At 36.2% G+C, this 24658-nt stretch overlaps 1 protein-coding gene across 1 annotated transcript in view; it reads left to right on the top strand.

The window, feature by feature from the left end:
* Window positions 1–24658, top strand: part of ACTR2 (actin related protein 2) — a 33443-nt gene that overhangs the window by 6590 nt on the left and 2195 nt on the right. Inside the window, exons 2-9 of the mRNA XM_007940065.1 lie at window positions 1351–1461; window positions 3589–3603; window positions 7161–7376; window positions 10590–10662; window positions 13522–13658; window positions 15722–15871; window positions 18692–18837; window positions 22822–22954. Coding sequence (XP_007938256.1) covers window positions 1351–1461; window positions 3589–3603; window positions 7161–7376; window positions 10590–10662; window positions 13522–13658; window positions 15722–15871; window positions 18692–18837; window positions 22822–22954 — 981 coding nt within the window. The remainder of the gene's footprint in view (window positions 1–1350; window positions 1462–3588; window positions 3604–7160; window positions 7377–10589; window positions 10663–13521; window positions 13659–15721; window positions 15872–18691; window positions 18838–22821; window positions 22955–24658) is intronic.

Below are 24658 nucleotides of genomic sequence, written 5' to 3' on the forward strand. Positions count from 1 at the left end.
TTGGGCAATCCTACTTCCGTAGTGATAACTGCCTCGGAAACCCAAGGAGGGGTCGCTAGGAGTCGGGGCCGACTCTATGGCAAATAACAACAACAGTTTTACTGTAGCAGTCATTAAAACTTCTATACCAGTTTCTCATGCATAAAATGTATTATTGGAGTCTATGAGGTGCCTTTATTGGAGATGTACGCTATTTGAATGTGAAATTGTATTACTGGTATTAATCTAAATATTTAAGTAAAATGTAAATAATCAAATACTCTATGTATACCTAATAATGTTTATACTTATGTGATGCTGCTCTGAGAGCCATTTGCTTTTCCCGTCTTAGAAAATGAGGTTAGTTACATGAATTGCCTAAGATTAATACAAGCCTGCTTTAGAATTGAATCTTTTGTCCTGGGCTCATCAGTGCCAAAGGGGCAGGGAGGCCACATCTTCTGACCTCCTCTAACCCCACAAGAGGAAGACACAATCACCATCGTAGCCCAAGGCCTATTCCTGCGAAGCCAGACATGCTGCCTCCCTCCAGCCCTTTCACCAACTGTTGTACCCATCACCTCTCTGCTGGGTTTGTGACTACACAGAACTCACAGATTATGGGGTTTATTAAGGAAGCAACAGGCCACAATTCAGGAACACGCTCAGTCTCTCAGCCCACTGACTCCCAGGCAGCAGTGAGAGATTTCTTCTGCCTCTAGGAGGGCTCTTTTTGAGTCCAGCAGAGTGGCCAGACTAACCAATCCCGACATCAGAGTTCTATACAGTGAGAGAGCACGAACTTCTCAGAAAATTACTTTGTGCTGCTCCCAACAGAAATACCCCAGGTGGATAACTTTAACAGTCAGGAGCTACTCAGTTGCTCAGGGCAAATTCCACCACAGAATTTACAAAGACTTAAACTGCTAGAAAAGCCACACTATATAATTTACTGCACCGCAACAGCTAACATTTCTTTTTTAAAAAATACTTAGTATTTGTTGAATGAGTTTGTCCACTCCCCAGATTTTTTGACTAACCACTCTGTGCCAGGGCCTCTTCTAGGCATCATACTCCAGTATGAACTGCTCAGCTTAGCTCCTTGCTCTTGTCAGGCTTTCCCCTCTACAGGCGGTCTCAGACAGTAAGTCAACAGTTAATCAGTAAATAAACAAAAACTCTGTGAGTGGTCAATACTAAAAAAGAATGAAAGGAGATGATGTGATAGAGGCTACATTAGGTAATTTGAAAGCACTGAAAATGTAAAATACTGTATAAATGCAAAGTGGTGTTTTTCAGGTACTGTTTTTAAACAGATATGCAAGTTAGTAAATACTTTGACATTAATCCACTTTTATTGTTTCTTTCCAGTTTGTAAAGTGTGGATATGCAGGCTCTAACTTTCCAGAACACATCTTCCCAGCTTTGGTTGGAAGACCTATTATCAGATCAACAACCAAAGTGGGAAACATTGAAATCAAGGTAATATTTTTTTTATTAATAAATGAGGATTAAACCTGTGAGGTGTTCTTTAAATTAAATAGCTTTAAAATATCCATGAAAAGCATGAGGGGAGGGCAGAATGTCTCATTTTCCATTTATATCAACACTTGAACAAAGGTACAAGAACTAAAGTAAATAAAAATACTGACTAAAAGCCCTATTACTTAGTATAATTTTTTTTTTTTTTTTTTAAAGTCAGCCTGGTATTTTTATGTCTTCCAGTTCCATGTATCTGCTATTTTATGTTAGTGTCTCTTTGAGACTTTAGACATTTTCTTTCCATGTTTTCATGGCCCGATCCCGTTACTTATATGTATATATGTATATGTATATGATTTCCATAGTGTTCAGGAGGAAGCCATGCAAGTCTTTATTTGAGTTTATACAATTTATCTTACCGTGAGGACCCAGGAGGGAAAATTGCACTGACACCTCATTGTACCTAACATCAGTAAGGATGATAGATTTTTCTCCTACATTAAAGGGATCAGATATCAAGTGAGAGTTACACTGCTTTAGAAGAAACTAAAAAAAGAAAGGGCCAGTTGACTTAAATTCTTCAGATGGCTTATGGATCAGGTTATACAGAATGTAGTAGTAGAATTTACAGGTTCTTTCAGTGAATTATTTGTGAACAAGCTAGCATTGTTGATCCTATCAGGGCAGTCTTTGGCAAGATTTCCATGAGCTGTTAGATTATGAGTCATTTGAAATGTGAGTTAGGGTGTACCTCTTTGGGACATTTGTTTGTGTTATCTAGAAAAGTGGTAATAGATAGTAGGGATTTGCTACTTGGTAGCTCTCTGCTGTTGAGAATATGGAATTGAATTACAATGTGAGTAAAAATACAAACTGAAATTTAGTTTTCTTTGTTAATTTTTTGAAGACTTAAAGTAGTGAATTATTTTGGCCTCTTTTTCATATTTTATTATGTTACCAAAAAATCAATTGGGGTGCATAATATGAAGTTTTATTTTATCTTTTAAGGTCTTTTCTATTAGGATGGAGCTTTGGTAGCATGGTGCCTAAGACGTCTGACTGCTAACTGGAAGGTTGGTGGTTCAAACCCACCAGCTGCTCCACGGAAGAAAGACTGGGCAACCTACTTTTGTAAAAATTTACTGCCTCAGAAACCCAATAGGGGTCACTATGAGTCAAATCGACTCGACAGCAGTAGGTGGATTTTCTGTTAAGAAATTTATTCCTTATTCCTTTTCTTCTTATTCCTTATTCTCCTTTTGTGAACTCCTTTCATTCGGGTTAAATTCAATCTCAAATGTACTTTGACTTAAAATTTAGCTAATGATAGGGGTAAAGATAAACTAAAGAAGAATTGCTTTTTTATATACTTTATGGACAGTAAAATGTTTGATGTTGTAAGATGCATCATGTATAGCCATTATTATTCTCCAACATAGGCACAAATAATTACACATCTCTTCACTCTCACTTTCTTGCTTTTTAAGGCCAAGTGACAGAAATCAAACTTGCCTAATAAGACATTTTTGCCAGTTAATTCCCCAATAACATTTGCTTATATGGTTTGTCATTCTGTGTTCTGTTGCTCAGTTCTGTTCAGTCTGCTCAATCTTTAAGCCTTTCAAATTATACTGTTCTTCCAGTAGAAAACAGTAAAAGGGGTCTGTGTCAAATTTAACTAGATTATTAGAATTTGGGGGGAAAAAAAAACAACCCTGAACTATCTCTCAGCCTACCCAGCTAGACCTTTTCTATTATCATTTATTTTCCTTAATTAAAATTCTTAACTTCAACAAATTCAAGAAACTTGATTTTTTTGAATTCCTGTGCTTAGTGGATTGACTTATACTTTTTGTATCTTGTTGGCTAAAATGTGGTGGTAGACCAAAAAAGGTGGAATTTTAAATTATTTAATGAGTTAATTATCATTTAGGAGTAATAACTGTCCTTGTTAATTTGGCCCTAATTATTAACTCCATAAAATAATAACAGTACTGCATCTGACCTCTACCTAATTTGTCTCTATTGCTTGTATGTTTAAAAATTTCAGTGAGGATTTTATTTAGGCCTTTTCTGACTCTTACTTCTACCTTCTCTTTCTTCACCTTTCTTGACCTGTTGAAGTAGAATAACAAAAAGATGGTAAGTGAGGTTACACACATGCTCTCTGTTTGTTTTCCACTTTTGCTTGGTGGGACAGTAGTTGATGTTTTGTGTCCCTTTAGTATTGGGGAGGGGGGTTAATTCCATATTTTTATTTTAAATACTTTGATTTTTTTAACCTTTTTCATTGCTTCTGTTTGGTAGCAACTAATTAAGTCCTTTACTTTTTGATTTCATACAATAGACCAAACAAGAACTAATTACTAACATAGTTTTGAATTGTTTTCCCTTTGTTTCTTATAGATGAATGCTATAATTAAAATGGAATGTGGTGTGCATAATACTAGAAACCAAGTGGCTTTATATAGGATATGTGTGATCCAGAAAATTGGGGTGAAGTTGTTACATTTGGATAAATTTGCTTTATTGACCAGTGTTAAATTGAACATTTCCTTTCATAGCCTGTATATATGTTTGCATCCAGTTATGTGGATTTAATAAATTTTTATATCAGATGAACTAGAAGAGGCAAAGAAACTGACTTGTTTTCCTAAACCATCCTTGTTGATAAACAGATTTGACAAAATTTACTGAGGATAAATAAAAAAGTGAAGCATTTGACCCCCCTCAAAAAAAAAAAAAAAGTGAAACATTTGTAAGACTTCCACAAACAACAGATTTTTTTCCCTAAAATAAATACCATTATGTCGTGCCTCTTTCTTTTGAACTAGAAACTTTCTGACTTACTGAGCTCTTTCCAAGTGACTTTTTTCTGTGATAGTGCTTCTGTAGTAGGTATTTTCAAATTTTGTTTATTTATTATCCTTTGGAAGCATCTTTAACAAAGACAAATATCAGGCATTTCTAGTGCTTTATTTTAATTAATGACAGTAACTTGTGAAGCTTTCTTTTAGATAAACAAAACCATTTAAAAGTAGAAATTCCTATATTTATCCTATATGAAAGAGCAGACATTTGATGTAAATTATAGAGATTGAGAAAGAGTATAGAGAACAGTGTGGCCCTAATGTTCTTCATAGAATTTCCTTCCAGGGATTTAAATGATAGTTTTAAAGTTGCATTTGCTCTATTTTCTAATATTGAGGTGACATTATTCAAAATAATTCTTGGCAAATAAAATCTCCACTGCCCACTTTTTGTCAAATATAAATGCCTTTGAAATGGCATCTCATATAATTACTTTGATTTTTCATTCTCTCAAGTAATAGGAGATGGTTTAGGCTTGAGCCTCCAATGGTGAAATACCTATAAAAGCCTAAGGCTTGACCTGGTTACCTATAACTTGTTTCTGAGATGTGAGGGCAGTGTTTGGTTTTGGGAAGTTTAAGTTTTCCAGGGAAAATCGTATGTTCTAGGATTTTTAATTAAAATTTAAATAGAGATAAATTTTTGAACAGGGTAGTATGAGCTACTCAAGAAATTTTGCCTTTCTCAAGTAAATTAATACTTTTTTTCCTTCCATTTCAAATTTCCTCTTTGTTCAGAGGGGTGGTAAGGATGCTCAATGCCAGACATTTCTTTCAGCTCATCTTTTATAGTATATATGGTCCTAGAAGTAGATAAATGAGGCTTTTATTTTGAGTTGGTATTGACATCAGGCATATATAGGCCTCTCTTATTACATGGAATAAAAAGTAAGTATTCTGATGCTATCAAATCAGACTTACTGCAAATTGGTTGAAGAATAGTTGTGAATATGTGTTGGTTCTATGAATCTAATCTATCACCTTGTACAGCACAAAGAAAATTTTAAATTCTGGTATGTTGTAGGGGAAAGTAAGTAACAAAATTGTTTATTGAGTTAGATTTGCTAATGAACAACACTTACAGGTATAGAGTTTTCCCCCAACATTTTATTAAGAAATGTTTCAAATATGTAACAAAGTTGAAAGAATTTTATAGTGAAAACCATATACCCATCACTTAACTACCTGTCAACCCATCTTGGTTTTTGTGTTACTTCAAAATAAATTGCAGATATTAATAAAAACCAAACCCATTGCCATGGAGTCAATTCTGACCCATGGAGACCCTATAGGACAGAGTAGAATTGTCCCATAGCATCTCCAAAGCTGTAAATCTTTATGGAAGCAGACTGCTACAACTTTGTCCCCGCAGAACATCAGGTGGGTTCAGACTGACAACTTTTCAATTAGCAGCTGAGTGTTTTACCTCCAAGCCACCAGGGCTCCTAGATATTTCAACATACACATTGTGGACTGAAGTCCACAAATACAGATTTTTAGTTTTGTATTTCCATATAGATGATTCTAAATAGTTGATGTGGAAGAAATTTAAGTAATAAATCATGGTAAATTAACTGTGTAAGAAATTGCAGCAGGGAAGTTTTAATGAACACTTCTAGCACTTATTTTAACTTTGTTTTCCCTTTTTGTTACTGCTTTCAGTGGATTTTCCAGAGATCTAGTTCTTTTGTAATAGGGTTCTCACCTTGGTTTGACCTTTGATCTATTTATTTATTTATTCAGTTTTTATCTCATTTTTCAAGCCTTCATCTTAAAACATCTCATGTTAATTTTGCTGCTGCTGCTTTTCTTCATGTCCTCATATTTTAAACTTGAAGTATTTTTGGCAAATAGCTATTTCTGATAACTATGTTTTTATTTTTAATTGAATTCATTAGTACATGTAGGAATTAATATTATTTAACATCTTGACTAGAGGATATCTAAAATAAGTTTAAATTCTAGGACATCATTATCCTTATTATACATACAGAATTTGACTTTTCAAATGTGGGTCATCTTAAGTATGCTTTCATTGGAGACAAGATTTGTGAGTATTCTGCTTCAGCAGTGATAGCACAGTTTTCCAGTATTACGCTTTAAGATTGAAAATATTTCTCATGTGAGATTATTTTAATGAAAGGTTGTTTCCTTGTGCCTTACTCCTTACTTTTTTTTGTATCTGTAGAGATTCTCATTCATCTTGGTGAAACATGTATAGAAACTTAATATAAATTCTAATGCAGGCATATATAGATAAAAAATTTGTGAAATTTACAAGTTATTGGTGTATATATGCATTATTATAGTATAATAAAGAATCATTTTAGTTATTTTTTTTTGCTTCTTTCATTATGCTTTATAGTACTTTTATCATTTTTATATCTAGTGCAAAGAAATGTGCTGCATGCGTTGAGCATTTTTCTACAAGTTTTTTTGTTTTCCCCTGATGTGCTATTTCACATATCACAGGCCTTATTTTTTGAACATTTGAGCAAAAGAAACAGATGAAACCTCATTCAAAACTTTCCAAAATATGAAAATGTGGGGTTTATTTGTGCTAATGCTCATCTTTTGGAAACATATATCTTAAAGGTAAGGTCAATTTATTGATTTAAACCACATTGTAAATAAAATTTTATTATCTATAATTAAACTTCACAAGCATTTTTCTTGAAAGAAGAGTTTTAACTTGTGGAGTGAAAAACTTATGCTATAAATATTAAAATTAGTTAATCCCAAATTTTCTGAAATACCATGGGAATATGATTTTTTGAAGATGTATTATGCAAAAATTTGGTCTAAAGCTTTACTATTCTAATTTTCTAGGATCTTATGGTTGGCGATGAGGCTAGTGAGTTACGCTCAATGTTGGAAGTAAACTATCCCATGGAAAATGGCATAGTCCGAAATTGGGATGACATGAAACACCTGTGGGATTATACATTTGGACCAGAGAAACTTAACATAGATACCAGAAATTGTAAAATCTTACTCACAGAACCTCCTATGAACCCAACTAAAAACAGAGAAAAGATTGTAGAGGTAAGTTTTTAGGTGGCATATTCATAGGTGTATTTCTGTGATGTAATGTTAAAGCAAAAATTACTCCTTTTCTCTCACTTATTGTTGCTATTGATAAAGGGAATAAAAATAACTTGTTATCCCCAGATCCTATGTATTGAGTACCAACTTGGATGATAGTTATTATTCTAAGTAGGATATACCAGTAAACAAAACAAAATTTTGCTGCCCAGGAGCTCACATTCTAGCAAGGGAAAACAAATGAGGGGAAAAAAAAATTAATATGTGAGTTAATTAAATGGTTTGTTAAAAGGTGATAGACGCTAAAGGACATAGATGTAAGGTTAAAGGGGATTAGGATGGAGGGGTTGCAGTAGTACAAAATATGTGTGTGGTAGTAGACCTCCATGAGAAGGTAATGCTTAAATAAAGATGAGGTTAGGGAGTTAGCCAGGATGGGGCTTCAAACTGTTTCTTCCCAGTTTAGTCATGGCTGATAAAGCAAAACTAGAATGGACCCAAATTTGTAAAATGTGGATGTACCAGAATGATAACTGGAACAGGAAAAATTACAAGTTGATGCCCTACTAGAAACTTAATCTCCTTCTTAGAAAACAAGGGCAGTGTGAGCATCACATAGCAATGATATCTCTTATCCCACAGAGTATGAAACAGTGGAGCCTTGCTCAAAGATGGCAGCTGACTGCAGGGCTTTGAATGTTGCACAGGCTTTTGAATACTTCACAGTCGTGGCAGTAATCTAATCTCCCACATCAGGTTCCTGAAAGGGTTCATTATACCTCTTCTAAGTCTCCCATTACAGGGCTTCAACCTGTAATATTTCCCTTTCCAATTAGCATTGCACTTCATTCAAATTTTAAAAATTAAGGTCTGTTCTGATTTCACTGTGTTGGCCGTGACTGAATTGGGAAGACTTGCTTCAGAGCCCTGGCTAGGATGTGTGAGGGAAGAGCATTCCAGAAAAAGGAAGTAGTCAGTGTGTTTGGACAGAGGTGGTTGAAAGTGAGGGGGAAGCAACAGGAGATGATGAGGTCTGACAAGTAATTGGGGGTCAGATCATTTGGGCTTTGTAGGTACTTGAAGGGAATTAGGCTTTCATTCTGAGTTAAATGGGGAGGGGTTACAGGAAGGGGACCTGCTCAGATTTGGGTTTTCTTAGCTGCTGTGTGGAGAATTAACCATGGGGAAACAAGGATGGAAGAAGAGAGACCAATCTGGAGACTTTCAGTTATCTAGGCAAATGATGATTAGGACCAGGGAAGTAATTGGAAGTGGCCAAACTGTGGATATATTTTGAAGGTAGGGCCAGAAAATTTTCTGATGGAGTAGATATGGCTAATAGAGGGTGTGGGAGCTCTGGTGGCGTAGGGCCTGACGCATTTGACTGCTAACCAGGCTAGTTGCTCAAACCCACCAGCCACTTCTCGGGAAGGAAGGTTGGGCAATCTACTTCTGTAGTGATATCACCTCGGAAACCCAAGGAGTTAGTAGAGGGTGTATGTGGGCAGGGCGTTTGGGGGAAGGGATGTCAGAGATGACTCCAAAGTTTTTGACCAGAGTAACTGGAGAGATGAAGTTACCACTATGAAGTAGGGAAAGAGTAAGATAGATAGAACAGGATTTTGGAAGAATGATTGGGAATTCAGTTTTGAATGTTAAGATTAAAGTCCCCATTTAAACACCCAAGTAGAAAAGTGAAGTAGATAGAGTTGAATATGTAAGACCCAAGTTTGGGAGAAACACCCAGAGTTCTAGGACTGGAGATAAAAACTGAGAGTCATCAGCATGTGGAGTATATGGTTCATCAAAGAAGTAGACAGTGGTGGGTTTTTCATTTTGTTAGATATGAAATAGAAACTTACAGAGACATTTTTAATAGTTTCCTGGTTAAGTTACTAAATATAAATTCTTTGTTTTACTCTTACGAACATGTTTATATGTTGATGAAAATTTTGGAAGGAGTTTAAAAGAGATTTTTGATAGATAATATTGTAAGTCTGAATTAAAATTCAAATTTTGAATTAAGTGTTTTAAAAATTTGAGTTCACATTTTTAGTTACACAATCCATGTTACTCCCTATGGTTGATACTTTAATACTCTTACTGCTTGTTGTGAGTGCAAATTTGGCTATGACTGATATAATACCCTACTTTAATCGCATCTAGAAGGTTTTTGGTACTTTTTAATGGTCTATTTAAAAATACAAAAAACTTCTAGCAAACTTTCAGGTTGATATGTGCAAATATACCATCATTTTTCCATTTTCATTCCTGTGGAGGGAGGAAAAAAGGATGATAGAATGCAGTCTAGTCAGAATCCCTAGTGGTTTTATTGATGTACTTTAGTAAATTTGCATATTTTGCCATGTTATAAAATTTAAATTCTATACATATTTCATTGTGGAAAGTTGTAACATTTTTAAATATTTAAATATTCAGAGCTGTAGTCAACCATGCAGGTCAAGGAGAGCTCACTATAAATGACAGAAAAGTCATTCAGAATACTCCCATCTGACCTGAGCTGCAGAGAATGAACTTGAGTGTGATCAAAGGGGGTCAAGGAACCCCTCCCGCCACTGGGGGTGGAGCCACAGCCTTGACTCAAGTAGAGAGGGGGGGTACTCAGCAGCTAAGCAGTTTCTATATATGCCAGAAATCAGTAGTTAACTGCATTTATTTTTGTCATGCTTCCTTCCCGTTTTATTACGTACTTCTCCTCCTCCTCTTTTTTTTTTAAATCTGCTAAGGGTAGAGCCAATGTCTTGGCCCAGGTTAGGGGAGAAGGGTAATAGGCCTAGCAGTGAAGCGATTTCTGTAGTTTGTCTTCGCATTAAAATCTATTTCCCTTAAGGGGTATCAATTAAGAGAGGCTTAATCGAATGCAGAAAGCTTTCTTTCACTTTCATTAGCCATTGACTAAAACACTCAGATAGCTTTATTTTGTAGCACTTGGGAAATGCTGGGGGACTCAGGAGGTATCTGAAAATCTGTCCTCAAAATTAGAGCTGTGACAGCAGTACTATAATAGAGGCAAGAGGAGCTCATGAGGATTGAAGACTCTGAGGTCCCTTTGATTCTATTTCGGGTAACTAATTCACTCAGTGACCATGAAGAAAGCATACAAATAGTCACTCTTTTTATAGACATTTAAAAGAGGTATTAAGTAGCTTTCTAAATACCAATATGTATCTTTTTTTCTTTCTGCATTTTCAGGTCATGTTTGAAATGTACCAGTTTTCTGGAGTATATGTAGCCATTCAGGCGGTCTTGACTTTGTATGCTCAAGGTAGGTGAAGCTTAATTTATAGATAAAGCAATTCTATGAAGTTAGAGTTATTAACTGTATATTATGTCCAAAAAAAATTTGATTTCTCAATAACCAGCTGCCATCAAGTCAGTTCTGACTCATAGCAGCCATGAGGGACAGAGTAGAACTTACCCCACAGGGTTTCCAAGGCTGTAAATCTTTAAGGAAGCAGATCGCCTCATCTTTCTCCCATGGACCAGCTGGTGGGAAGATAACTGAAATGAGAGAATCTGGGCTGGAGGTTAGTGTTCTCAGGGCAAGTATAAATGTGAAGGTAAGAAGTAGAGTGCGCCTTAAAGAATTGGCAGGAATTGGAGTGGTGAGCAGGGATAATCCAGTAATCAAGGGTGTGGCACTGGAAGTGAGTCAGATGTATAAAGGAAAGGCTGGTATGTAAACTGTTGGGGTGGTTGAAAATAAGGTAAGGTTTGGTGGGTAGAGCTGTTTAGGAAATGAAATTAAGTCAAATCCCCACTTTCCATTGAGGAAAGTATTTTATTTTTGCATTGTGATGTTGTGGGTCCTCTTTTTGTAGTGCAAGTCTTGTTTAAAAGAATGCAGCATTCAAACAGCATCAATCAAAAGAAGGTGGTTTCAGTAAATGTATTACCAGTCCTCAACTTTATATGGAGTGATAGGAGTCCTGAGTAACTAAATGAAAATGTAATGTATTCATTTCATTCATTCGTGAAGTATATTCAAAGATAAATCATTACCATTAGATACTAGGGTGCATCCAAGTTTACATTACTGAAGAGAGAGAGAGAGACACTATTTGGAGATTGGAAAATAATAAATAATACTTTAACAAGTTAAAAAGAATGCATATTCTGGTTTAAACAATTTTTTCTATTGAAGCAGTTTGAGTCAGATCCAACTCATAGCAACCCCTCCTTGGGTTTCTGAGGTGGTACCACTACAGAAGTAGGTTGCCCACCTTTCTTCTGAAGAGTGGCTGGTGAGTTTGAACCACCAGCCTTCTGGTAAGCAGTCAAATAAATGCCTTAGGCACTATGCTACCAAAGCTCCCAACATACAGGTATAGGGGTTAGGATTTACACACTTATTCTGGAGGAACACAATTCAGTCTATAACATTCTACCATTTATTCTGCGAAAATTCATGTCCTTCCCACATGCAAAACACATTCACCACATCACATCATCCCAAAAGTATTAATGAACTCTGAATCCAAAATCTCATCTTCTGAATCATTTAATTCATATGGGTGAGACTTTAGGCATACTACGTCCTAGGGCAAAATTCCTCTTCATCTGTGAACCTGTGAAATCTAGAATACAAATTATCTGCTTCCAAAGTACAATGGTGCAACAGTCACAAGGTAGACATTTCCATTATAAATGGGAGAAATTGGAGGGAAAGAAGGGCTAATGCGCACCAAGCAAGTAAAAAAAGGAACAACTTACAATATTAGCTCTCAATGCTTGAAAATAATCTCCTGCTCTCCCATACTGTCTTTGCATTGGCATCACCCTCCAGACTCTAGGTGTTGGCCACCACTCTCTGGATTCTGAGTAGAGGTCCCTCGACACTGGGCTTTAGCCCTACCTTCCAGGAGGACCACTGAAACAGCAACTCTGCTCCCTCAGCTTTGGACTCCCCAAGTCTTCTAGTCTTACCTCAGGCAACCCCCCACCTAGCACTAACAGATGCCTTTCTCCTGCCCCTTGGGCTTGGCAGCCCCGCCCTCTCAGATTTGGTTGGCAGCGCCATACTCCTGAACTGAGTTAATTGGTGGAGGTCTGACACTTTGAAACCTAGGAGACCTCCACCCTTTGAAACCAAAGCTGCCCTGCTTCCCATGCTCCTTCCAACAGTTCTGCTGAGCTCCTAACTGCTCCAGGGATGGTCTTTTTCTTTCCTTGGAGATGTTTCAAGTCAAGTCATTCCATTGACCTGTTTCCTGCCTATAGAATTCCAGGGTACGGGCAGCTTTCTTTCACTTTGTACTGCCTCTCCCTTTCAGTCTAATCTGGTGGCATTTTTTTTTTCCAGTGGTTGAATGGATCCATCGATCACAGGCTTAATCTCTTTAACAAAAGACTGAGTTTCCAAGTCTTTAGGGCACGTTTCCAACAACAGTTTATACAACAGAATTTTCCAAATCTTCCCATCTGCTTTCATTTTGCACAGTTCAGTTTTAAGTCCACCTCTTTCCTCCTGCATTCTGCTATAAGCAACAAGGAGAAACCATGCTGTCTCAGCTAAATACCCAAGTTCATCACTTACAAGTTGTATCACCCTTTGTCCTTTGTGCAATCACGTGTTCATCGTTTTCTTTTTAAAGCTTCGACAGAAGCATATTTAACATCTAATATTTAACAACATTTTGTTGATGACACCATATGTATTCTCTAAGATGATAGAGACTTTCTCTATAACTCACCTCACTTTTTCACCAGAATTTCCTGTGATGTCCATGATTATTCTCTCAGTGGTCACTTCAAGGGCCTACGGTACAGCATATCCGAATTCCTCCAGACTGTACCTATTATTACCCAATTCCAGAACCACTTCCACATTTTAAGTATTTGTTGCAGGAACACCCTACTCTCTGATAACAGCTTCTTAGTTACCTATTGCTGCTGTAACAGAGAGTAGGTGGCTTTAATGAACAGGAATATGTTTCATCACAGTTTTGGAGTCTGTAAGTCCAGATGCAGGGTGCTAGCTATAGGAGAAGGCACTCTCTTATCCATTTCTGGACCTTTCCAGTTGGTTAAGTTGTTAGTTTGACATCTATACTAATATTTTAAATTTGCTAGCTTTCATTTACTGATTTGGCTTTTTGTTTAAACCCTCATGGTTCTCACACAGGTCTACTAACTGGTGTAGTAGTGGACTCTGGAGATGGTGTAACTCACATTTGCCCAGTGTATGAAGGCTTTTCCCTCCCTCACCTTACCAGGAGACTTGATATTGCTGGAAGGGATATTACCAGATATCTCATCAAGGTAAGTGAAAGGAAAACGTCATGGAAATCATCAAAATCAAATTTTGTAATTTGTGTTTACCAACTTAATATGAAATTGAGTATATCATCTCAAGATGCTAACAAATCATTGACATCTAGAGAAATCACCCAATTTCCACATACGAGTTAACACACATGATCTCTGGTACACTAATGAGAATACATTATTTCATTACATAATTATTTTTGCTATTCCTGAAAAACGGATAGAGGGGATGGCATTTCAGTGATGAGAGAGACATTAAAACTTCCTTGGACAACTTAGGCCGCCTTTTCTGGCTTAAAACCTGTCTTTGAACGGGTGTATTTTAAAGGCATAACCTTGATTTAATTCTATTTTCTTGTTCTTTCCCCAAAATACAGATAGCAGATTAATGATACTTAATAAAAACAGGGCCAGGATGTGCCTAAGTTTTAGTGTTTGTGGATCTCATGGAATATGTCCAATTTTTAATATTTAGTATTTTAAAGTTTATTTCTGAATATAATTAGTTACAATTTTCTTTAAAACATTGCTAGACAAAATATATAAGGCCTTGATGGGGATTGAATTGTGTCCCCAAAAAATATGTGTTATAAGTCCTAATTTTTATACCTTGGGTATAATTTGGGAATGGGTTGTCTTTGTTAAGTTAATTAAGCAGGATTGGTGTAGGATGTATTCTGAGTCAGTCTCTTGAGACATAAAAGGGATAAACTAAGCCAGCAGAAGAAAAAATGGGGAAAGACACATGCCAAGCCACATGAAGATTGCCCAGGAGCAGAAGCAGCTCAAAGAGACAAGGACCTTCCTACAGAGTCAACAGAGAGAAAAGCCTTTCCCTGGAGCTGGCAACCTAAAGTCTGTTCATTATAGCCACTCACTTGTGGCACTAGATAACTAAGGCCTCTGTTTGGAAAGTATATATATTGTAATATTTTTAAAAGTTTAGAATATTATCTTTCCAGAATTCTAAAGTCAGTATATATCTCTAGGGCAGTGATTTTCAACCAAGGATAATGTCCTCCAGGTGATGTCTAGAACATTTTTGGTTGTTGTAACTGGACAGGGGTGCTACTGGCATCTAGTGAGTAGACACTAGGGAGCTGCTAAACACCCTGCAATGCCCAGGACAGCCTTCACAACAGAATTAGGATTAAAATGCCAATGGTGCCACTATTGAGAAACCCTGTTGTAGTCCAATGTCTGTGCATTGAATTGGGTTGCATTAAACCTTCACCTTGACATTGGGTTCGTTTAATCTCTTTTAGAGAGTAATCCTTATCACTTGGGGAGTTTAAATTAATGAGAATTAACTAGACCAAAATTCTGTCTAAGTGTAACCACTAAATGAGTTTGGAAGAGTCTTTTCTATGTAAATGCAAAGATAGGAGGATTAGGTTTTTAAAGTCTTTATATGAAAAATCCAGTTGTGTTTATGATGGGGTTTTGTTTTGGTTTTCCCCTATCAATAGGTTGCTTTTTTTATTGTTCCTTTTTATAGCAGATTGCTTTTTAAATAGTAATAATTTCTGGCATTTTCTAAGAAATCTAACACTTAAAAGATTATGCCCTTGAGTATCCCATCAATTATCGTTCATTAGTTTAACAAATATTGCCTTCCTAATATGTGTTGGGCACCGTGCTAGAAGCTAGGGATAAAACTTATAAGACCTAGTTCTAGTTAATGAATGTAGCGTTGACTGAGCAGATTTCAATTATAGGAGTTTGATACTAAAATAGTATCTGTTCATTAATAGACTTAATTGCTTATCAAAACTATTTAAACGTAGTACTTATATAGTACTCTTGACTTTTTTTAAATGAACTTGTTTTTCTAGCTGTTTTTATTTAATATTCACGTACTATTAATTGCGTTACTTTCTGTGAAACTGAAATAATTCTTTTATGGCAAGTGAAATCCCTGTTTCTGAAATATTTAGTAAGAACTGAGGATCGACTGCCTGTTGCATTTGGTATGTATGTGGCATATTTAGTTTGCAACGAAAGCTTTTGCAGAGATGAACTCAAATCAATTGTGAACTTGCTATTTTTATTAACAGCTGCTTCTGTTGCGAGGATATGCCTTCAACCATTCTGCTGATTTTGAAACTGTCCGAATGATTAAAGAAAAACTGTGTTATGTGGGGTATAATATTGAGCAGGAGCAGAAACTGGCTTTAGAAACCACAGTATTAGTTGAATCTTACACAGTAAGTATTTTTGGTGTATAATACATACTTTTCTGCCCTAGGATATAATTAGATATGAGATGTCTTGAGAATTTCTGTTGTCTAGAATAGCATTTCCAAACATGTGTCTTACAGAGTACATTTTCCTGAGATGTTGATAAGTGTTTAAAAAAAATAAGAGATTGTTAAATAACTTTGGAACACAGTAGTCTTTGCTTTGCTACAGGACTTCACAGAGTCTTTGCTAACATGTGCATGACTGCCAAACTATGTAGTATGCCTGTTTCTCAAATTTATTAGACCCCAGAACTCTTCGGCATTTCATAGGACTAGTGTTCTGTAGGAGCTCTGGTAGCATAGTGGCTAAGGCACTTGACTGCTAACCAGAAGGCTGGCGGTTCAAACCCACCAGCCACTTCTCGGAAGGAAGGTTGGGCAATCCTACTTCCGTAGTGATACTGCCTCGGAAACCCAAGGAGGGGTCGCTATGAGTCAGGGCTGACTCGACGGCACATAACAACAACAACAACAACAGTGTTCTGTAAAATGAATATACTTTGGGAAGTGGTCATCCTAGAGTACTGCTGTCAAAATTAAGTCTTTTCCTGACATAATATTTTCTTAATGAGATGTTCAAAGCAAATTTAACTTGGCATTGTAACTAATGAGACTTAGAACTAGTTATTGCTTACAACACCAAGGGAGTTGATCCTGTCTGGATTTTTAATGAGTGCCATCTTAAGCCTATTAACTTCTGTATCTCTAGTCTTGATCACATTATTACTCAGATGAAATAAAGAGGCAATAAAAGCAAATTTTCTTAACTGTTTGATCTATGTTAGCTATAAATATTCACAGATATTTGCAAAGCAATCATTTTTAAATTAATTTAGAAATAATTGTAAATATTTATACATTACATTGTTTTATTTTGAAAACATAACCAACCCATATAGACAGTAAAATCCTTTTGGCAACTTCATAATCTTCAGGTTAGCCAACTTCTCTTCTGAAAAAGAAAGTCTTGTTGATAGTTTCCCTAGTTTCTAATTTGTCACCTGTCTGACTTGTTTTGGAAGAAAGTGACACAAGGCAGAGGATGAGGATATGTGTTACTTATTTTTTCCTTCCTTTCTCAAAAGAATTTGAGGTAGGTTTACAAAAATATATGGCACAAATATGAAACAGTAAATTGATGAGAAACAAGGAAAGACAAAGGACAGGATAAAATGTGGTACAAAGAAAGGGGAAACCATACAGTTGGCCTTAATAATTCTGAATTGTGGAGGTAGGTGAGATATTGGACCCCATGCTGGCCAGTGGCCATAGTATTCAGAGAAGCCACACATATCAGAGATGCTGGAAGTGCATCAGAAAAAGAGTTTTGCCAATAACTGCCTTACACTGAAGTTTTCCCAGGTATCTTGGGCCTTTAAAAAAATTACTTAAATTCTGAACTTTTTAAAAATGTGATTGGTTTGCACGTAAACAGTTACAACAAATGTGGAACAAATATTTTAAGAGAACTTGCTTTGGTGACACTTTGTCATGGTAAGTTAATTTTAGAATCTAAATATAATGTAATCATATTAAAAATAAGTATATTTTTAGGAATGTTAATGTAAAGCTAATTCTGATACCTCATGTATAAATGTATGTCAATTGCCAGCATACATTGACAGTGCTTGTTTCTTATGCTGATGTAATGAGTTGTGAGGTGGTCGTGGTGTAGGAGAGGGAGATTCCACTTAACATTTCTCTTTTAATGAAATACAACATAGTATGACATAAGAGCTTTCTGCACAAAGTCTTCTTGTTGCAATATCTGACCTGTTACCTAAATCTAACTTGCTTCAATTAAAATTTATCTGTTATTTAAAATTAAATAGAACCTTGTAAGTAGGATACAACAGAATTACATAATAGAAAGTAATACTGGATCAGTGTCCCTTAAACTTTTTTGATCATAAAACACTGTGAGGTAAATGATTTGGCAGAAGTAGTCACTGTTTTGCCATGAAACTTATAAAAAGTGTTTTGATGGCAAAATAGTAACATTTCATAGAGTAATTATTTGGTGAAAGAAATTATTTTAGATGTTTTATTTCATGTGCCTATTCTGCATGATGCTCCCTGGTGGTCTAGTGGTTAGGATTCACGCTCTCACCACTGTGGCCCGGGTTCGATTCCTGGTCAGTGAAGCCTTTCTTCTAGGAGCTCTGGTAGCATAGTGCCTAAGGCATTTGCCTGCTAACCAAAAGGCTTGGCGGTTCAAACCCACCAGCCACTCCTCAGAAGGAAGATGGGGCAATCTACTTCCATAGTGATACTACCTCAGAAACCCAAGGAGAAGTCGCTATGACTCGGGTCCGACTTGATGGCACATAACAACAACATTCTGCATGGTAAAAATATCTATAAAATCACAAATGTGTTGGGGTTTTTTTAAAAAAACAAGCAGCATTCACACATACCAGCAGCAGACAGAGCAGTAGTTGATTGGTCAGTGGCGGCTGTCAGTGTTTTGCTTCACTCAAACATGGAACGTCATGCATTTGTGCATTAGTGATGTCTCAAACAGTTTCCTTGTATTTCTTGATATTTGGGGCATACCACTTTTTAAAGGTAGAAGAGAACATGATAATAAGAATATCTGAATGTCTTAATTTTTATTTTTCCTTTTTTTTAAAAAAAAAGTAATTTTTAGGGAAAAATGTTGGCTGAAATCGATTTTATCTACAAAATAAATGTGTTTAAGAGTACCAATGTTCTGCAGAAATCTGGAGAATTTTTAAATCTGTTGCTGACTAGTACCTAATAATTCTTGGTTTCTGTTTATAGCTCCCGGATGGCCGCATTATCAAAGTTGGGGGAGAGAGATTTGAAGCACCAGAAGCTTTATTTCAGCCTCACTTGATCAATGTAGAAGGAGTGGGTGTTGCTGAATTGCTTTTTAACACAATTCAAGCAGCTGACATTGATACCAGGTACATTAGAAATGGTGGTTTCAAATGATAGTTAGAAGTGGTTTCAAAGGTGTTTGTTAGAAATAGATCAAATGTAAATTGTAAGAATAACCAAGGTGTCTGTTACCTCGTTAGTGTTTTTTAATAGATAAGGCAAAATAATTTTTTTATATATATTGACATTGGATGTTGGGCAACATGATATCATTGTGTCTTACCAAAAAAAACCAAACTCACTGCCATCAAGTTGATTCCGACTCATAGTGACCCTCATTGGGTTCCCAAGGCAGTAAATCTGTATGGAAATAGATTGCTCCATCTGCCTTCTACAGAGCGGTTGTGGGTTTGAATCACCAACCTTCTGATCAGCAGTCAAATGCTTTAGGCATAGTGCTACCAGATCTCTTTTTATTGTTTCTTAGAAACCACTTTAAACTTTATTTTAAAATAATTTCAAACTTAAAAGTTGCAAGAATAGTAAAATTTATGTATACTATTATCCAGTTTCACCATTTTACAGATTCTTCATACTTGTTTTATCATACTCTCTCTCTCTCTTTTTCTGGAAACATTTGCGAAGTAGATTGCATGCTTCAGTCCCCTTCATTGCTTATTTTCAGTTTGTATTTCCTAAGAACAGAGATATTCTCTTGTATGATCACAGTGTACTTAATCGAGTTCAGGACTTTATTACGGATATACTTTTATTTATCATCTATGTTTCACTTGCATCCTCTGTTCCTATAATAGCCTTATACAGTTTTACACACACACACTATAGGATCAAATCTAGGACCATACATTGTATTTAGCTGTCATGTCTCTTGTCATGTGCCATTGAGTTGATTCTGACAGTGTTCACATCGAGTGACCCCCGTGTTACAGAGTAGAACTGCTGAATTCGTTAAGGGAGCAGATTGCCAGATCTTTCACCACTGGAGCACCTGGTTGGTTCAAATCACTGACCTTTTTAGGTTAGCAGCCAAGCATTTAACCACTGTGCCACCAAGGCTCCTCATTTCTCTTAGTCTCTGTTTATCTGGTTCATTTCCTCAGTTTCTCATGACATTGGCATCCTTGAAGAGTACGGGCTAGTTATTTTGGAGACTTTTCCCCAGTTTGATTAGATTCAGGTTGAGCATTTTGGGCTGCAGTATTACGCACGGGATGTATACTTGGAAGATCACATCCAGAGAATGCAGTGCCCGTCCCTTACTGATGATGTTAGTGTTGAGCTCTTACTGAAATGTATTTTCTCCATTGTATAGGTATACTATCCTTCTTTTCATAATTAATAAGTAATTTGTGAGAAGTAATTTGAGAATGTTAAATATTCTTTTCTTTATCAAACTCTGCCATCTCCCACCCTTTTTAGCATCTTCAGGATTCTTGCCAAATTCATATTCATTTTTATTGTGATGGTTAGCAAATGGCGATTTATCTAACTCCACCATTCCTTCTACATCTCTTAGTTGATATTCTGCCATAATGAAGCATTTTTCCTTTATTAATCTAAAATCAGTATGGACTTGTGAATTCAGTGAGTTTTAGTTTATTACTGTCTGTATTTTGATGGTCAGTTTGTCCCTGAGGTGACCAATGAGAACCCCTTCAAGCTGGTTCCTCTACACTATGACATGCCCCATCCTTTTTGAGCATGTTCTGTTTTGTGGCACAAGGATATTCCTGGCTCATCCTTAATTATTTTTTTTTAATATGTAGAACATTGAAATGATTTCAAAAGTCAAAACTGTACAAAAAATGGGTATTAAGACGTTCTACCCTAATCCTGTTCCCTCTTGTAAGTATCATCTCATTAGCTTCTAGTTTATCCTTTCTAGTTCTTATTTCATCTCCTTTCTTACATAAGTATTCTTCTGTACTTTTTTTACTTAACAATGTCATAAATTATCATATACAATTTCATAGCAGTTTTCTTTATTCTTTTTTCCAGTTGGATAATAACACCATTGTGTAAATGTATCATAGTTTATTCAACACATTTGATTGTTTATTTAGGTAGATGACAATACTTACAATAATGAGTCATGCTGTAGTTTAAATAACCTTGGTATGTGCATGTATTTTTGTGTTGTTGGGCATGTATATATATTCTGGAGACTTTTCCAGAAGAGAATTTGCTGGATCCGTGGGTAAAATGCATGTAGTTCTGTTAGAGACTGCCACATTTCCCTGTGGGGGGGAATCCTGCCAGTAGGGTATAAGGGTACCTGCTTCTCCACAGCTTCACAGAGTTTGTCAACTTTTTCACTTTTATGCCACTCTGATGAGTGAGAAATGATACTTCAGTGCAGTTTAATTTTGATTTCTCTTATTAAGAATTAAGTTGAACCTATTTTTGTATGCTTAAGGGCTTTTTTTATTTTGGTGAACTGTCTGTTCATGGCTTTTGCCTGCTCTTCTGTAGAATTTTTGGTCTTTTTTTTCTCTCAGTTTTTAAGTTCTTTTAATGCTAGCTCTGTAATATATGTTGCAAATGTTTTTCTCCTTTTTGCTGTTTGCCTTTTGCTTGTGGTGTTATCCAGAAACACTTATCTTATTTAGTCATATTTATAAATCTTTCATTAAGTCTGGAATTTGAGTCACAATTACAAAACCCTCCCCTATCTCAGATTATAAAGGTTAACTGGAAGCATTTTGTAAAGCAAGTGTTCATTTTTTTACTTTTTTTATCTTAAATAACCACCTACTTAATTTTGATGAAATGGCTGAGGAACAGAATAATAATGGAAATTGATAAGAATAGTAGTGCTTGAGATTGATATAAGCTATAGGCCTAGTGGAGATGATCAAAATCTAATAATTGTAGTAAATTCTCAACAGTAGGAATTAGGTAGAGATTTTTTTTTCCCTTGATTTAATAATCATTGGTAGCAAAATTGTATTTAAAAGTATATGCCTATTTTTGGTGATAAAATTTTGGGATTCCTGAAGAATAAGAGGCAGGTTCAGTATCTTCTCTACAGAGCTTACAATGGAAAGTGGCAGAACTCAAATTACACGTTCTGTATGTTCTACATATTGAAAATGTACATGTAAATTGACATGTGTACATATCACATGTAGCCATACTTCAACTGCTTGGCTTATGCTACATTCACGGTGCATAATTATTTTGTGCTTAATTCCTCAATTAAATGCAAAAAACACTGCTTTTCCAGAAGCTAGAATTATAGTAGACTTACCCATAAAGAACCCATCTGAGAATCTGGAATTAAGTACTGTATTTTCATACAAATAAGTACATGCTGTACTTTTGTGTGTATGTGTGTGCACACGCAAATTGTACAAGCCCTCGCACGTGAGCTTCGTGTGCATGTTATGAACATTATACATGTGGTACGTTATTTATGAAAAAATGCGGTAAAAGCCCGGAAGTCAGTTTGAGGCCAAAGTGCATGTGACTCAGCTGCTGCGCTTTACTATGGGAAGAGTTCCTTGGACCCTCACTCGTTATATTACTTTTACTACATATGCAGCAGTTGTTTGAGAGTTGATATTTAAGGAAGAAAGAAGGGACTGCTATAAGCAGCAAGCACATCAGTTTAGCCAAAAATAACTGACAGCCTCAAGGCAAAGGGAAGGGAAAATTACAAAAAACAAATGGGAATATTGGAAACAAGAACTCAAATCACAGCAGAATATGGTTAATTCTAGTTAACCATGCCTTGGTGACTCTAGGGAAGCTCTGTGGTAACACAGTACACATAATGTAAAGCCTGGCATTAGTGAAAGACTCAGTTACATTTGCAAGAAAGTGTATATAATGTGCTTTGAAGCATTTTCATCAAAGTTATAAGGATTTTATATATAAAGAGAGTTTGTTATCAGTAGCAGTTATAGCGAAACACTAAACCCTGTACTATACATACAGAATTTTATTTCTCACAATAAACCCCTAAGGCTGACATAAATAACAGTAACCCTAAGAAACGGTTTTGTTTATGAGGAACCCCACATGAATGCCCTATTATGTCTTTCTAGATCTGAATTCTATAAACATATTGTCCTTTCTGGAGGATCGACTATGTACCCTGGGCTGCCTTCACGGCTGGAACGTGAACTTAAACAGCTTTACTTAGAAAGAGTTTTAAAGGGAGACGTGGAAAAACTTTCTGTAAGTATCAGTCAGTAATCCAAGCATACTTTTAAAATTCTGTAAGTAATTCTTTACAACCACTAGAGGGAGCAAGAAGTCTTTCTAAAAGAATTCCTAACACAGTCAAGTACAGCCTTGAAGAGATAGGAAGAAGTAAATGGTTCCAGGTAAGCTCTGCCCCAGAATGGTCAAACTGCCTGGTCCGAGGTGACTAAATTCAAGGCCAGGCGTTCTGGCTCATCTGTAGTAACTGGCCTGAAATCAAAATGCCTGCAAGTACACGGGAACATACCCATCTGCTTCTTTGAACAGCTGACTATTGTGGAAAAATAAATGCCCCACTTGGATTTTTTCCTGAAACTTACTTTTGAGTATGTATTCAGCCTTTAGTACTACTCTTGGACAATCTTCTGTTTCTCGTTGTAGGTTTTTGGTTTTGGTTTTTGGTTAGTTTTTGCATTTTATTTCCCCAGATTGTAAAACATCCATGTTGCCAGTTCTGTTGCATCCCCAACGATTGTCATAGCTCTTGAAATGTTTTAATTGGTAGTTGTTGATTTGAGAAGTAGAAAGAATATCTTCACTAGTATGTAATAAGTTGATAGTTCCTTGGCATTGATTTTTTTTTAAACAAACTCTGGACTATGTGAGCTACACTATGTACTGTGCATTCAACCTAGAATCATCTCATCCTGGGTTAATCTCTGTGTTTTGTCTCACTTGACTTTGATCAGCTCTTTGAAATAATGAGATTTGAGATCACATATTACAGAATACTATGTGTTTTGGAGGCACTAATATATATCTTTCATTTATGACTCAAATTGTTGGAATTGAGTGTGGACTCACATACATTAACCAATTAAAAGACTGAAAAGGAGCCATGCTGTATAAGTACTTCACTCATTTTTCTTATTTTATTGAATTATACATATAATTCAAAACCAATCTCAGGTGTTCATTTATTTAGCCAATATTTCTTGAGCACCTGAGTACCAAACACTGGGGATGAACAAAACAGTGGTGAACAAAAACAAAATCTCTGCTTTCAGTCTAAATACAACACGTGCAATGAAGAAAAATAAAGTAAGGTGGTGGTTGTTATTGTTATGTGCCATCAAGTCGGACCCGACTCACAGCGACCCCTCCTTGGGTTTCTGAGGCAGTATCACTACGGAAGTAGATTGCCCTATCTTCCTTCCGAGGAGTGGCTGATGGGTTTGAACCACCAGCCTTCTGGTTAGCAGTCAAGTGCCTTAGACACTGTGCTACCGGAGCTCCTAAAGTAAGATTAAGGACTAGAAAATGGTAGTGATTGGGGAAGTGGTGTGTCTCCTCATGTAGTTAATCTGATGAGATGACTTTTGACTAGAAACCTGAATGGAGTGAGGAAGGGAGTAAGCCTTGTGCCTTCTTAGGGAAAAGAATCTCCAGGCAGGGGGATAGCAAGTGCAAAATCCCCACCCAGTTGGTAAGACTGAGCAAGAGATGGCAGGAGATGAAGTCAGAAAAGTAGCAGGGAGGCGAATCTTACACATGGTAAAGAGTTTGGCTTTTACTCTAATGAGGTGGGAAACCTTGGGAGGATTTTGAGCAGAGAAATGATAAGAACTTGACTTATGCTTTTTAAGGTATCATTAAGGCTATAGTGTGTTAAATAAACTGTTGAGGTGGGGCAGGAGGACAAAGATAGATGTGGAAAGACCAGTTAAAAGGCTTTTG

This window comes from Orycteropus afer, unplaced genomic scaffold, assembly GCF_000298275.1.
Source record: "Orycteropus afer afer isolate SDZICR_OR568_19922 unplaced genomic scaffold, OryAfe1.0 scaffold00065, whole genome shotgun sequence".
NCBI classification, from domain to species: domain Eukaryota; kingdom Metazoa; phylum Chordata; class Mammalia; order Tubulidentata; family Orycteropodidae; genus Orycteropus; species Orycteropus afer.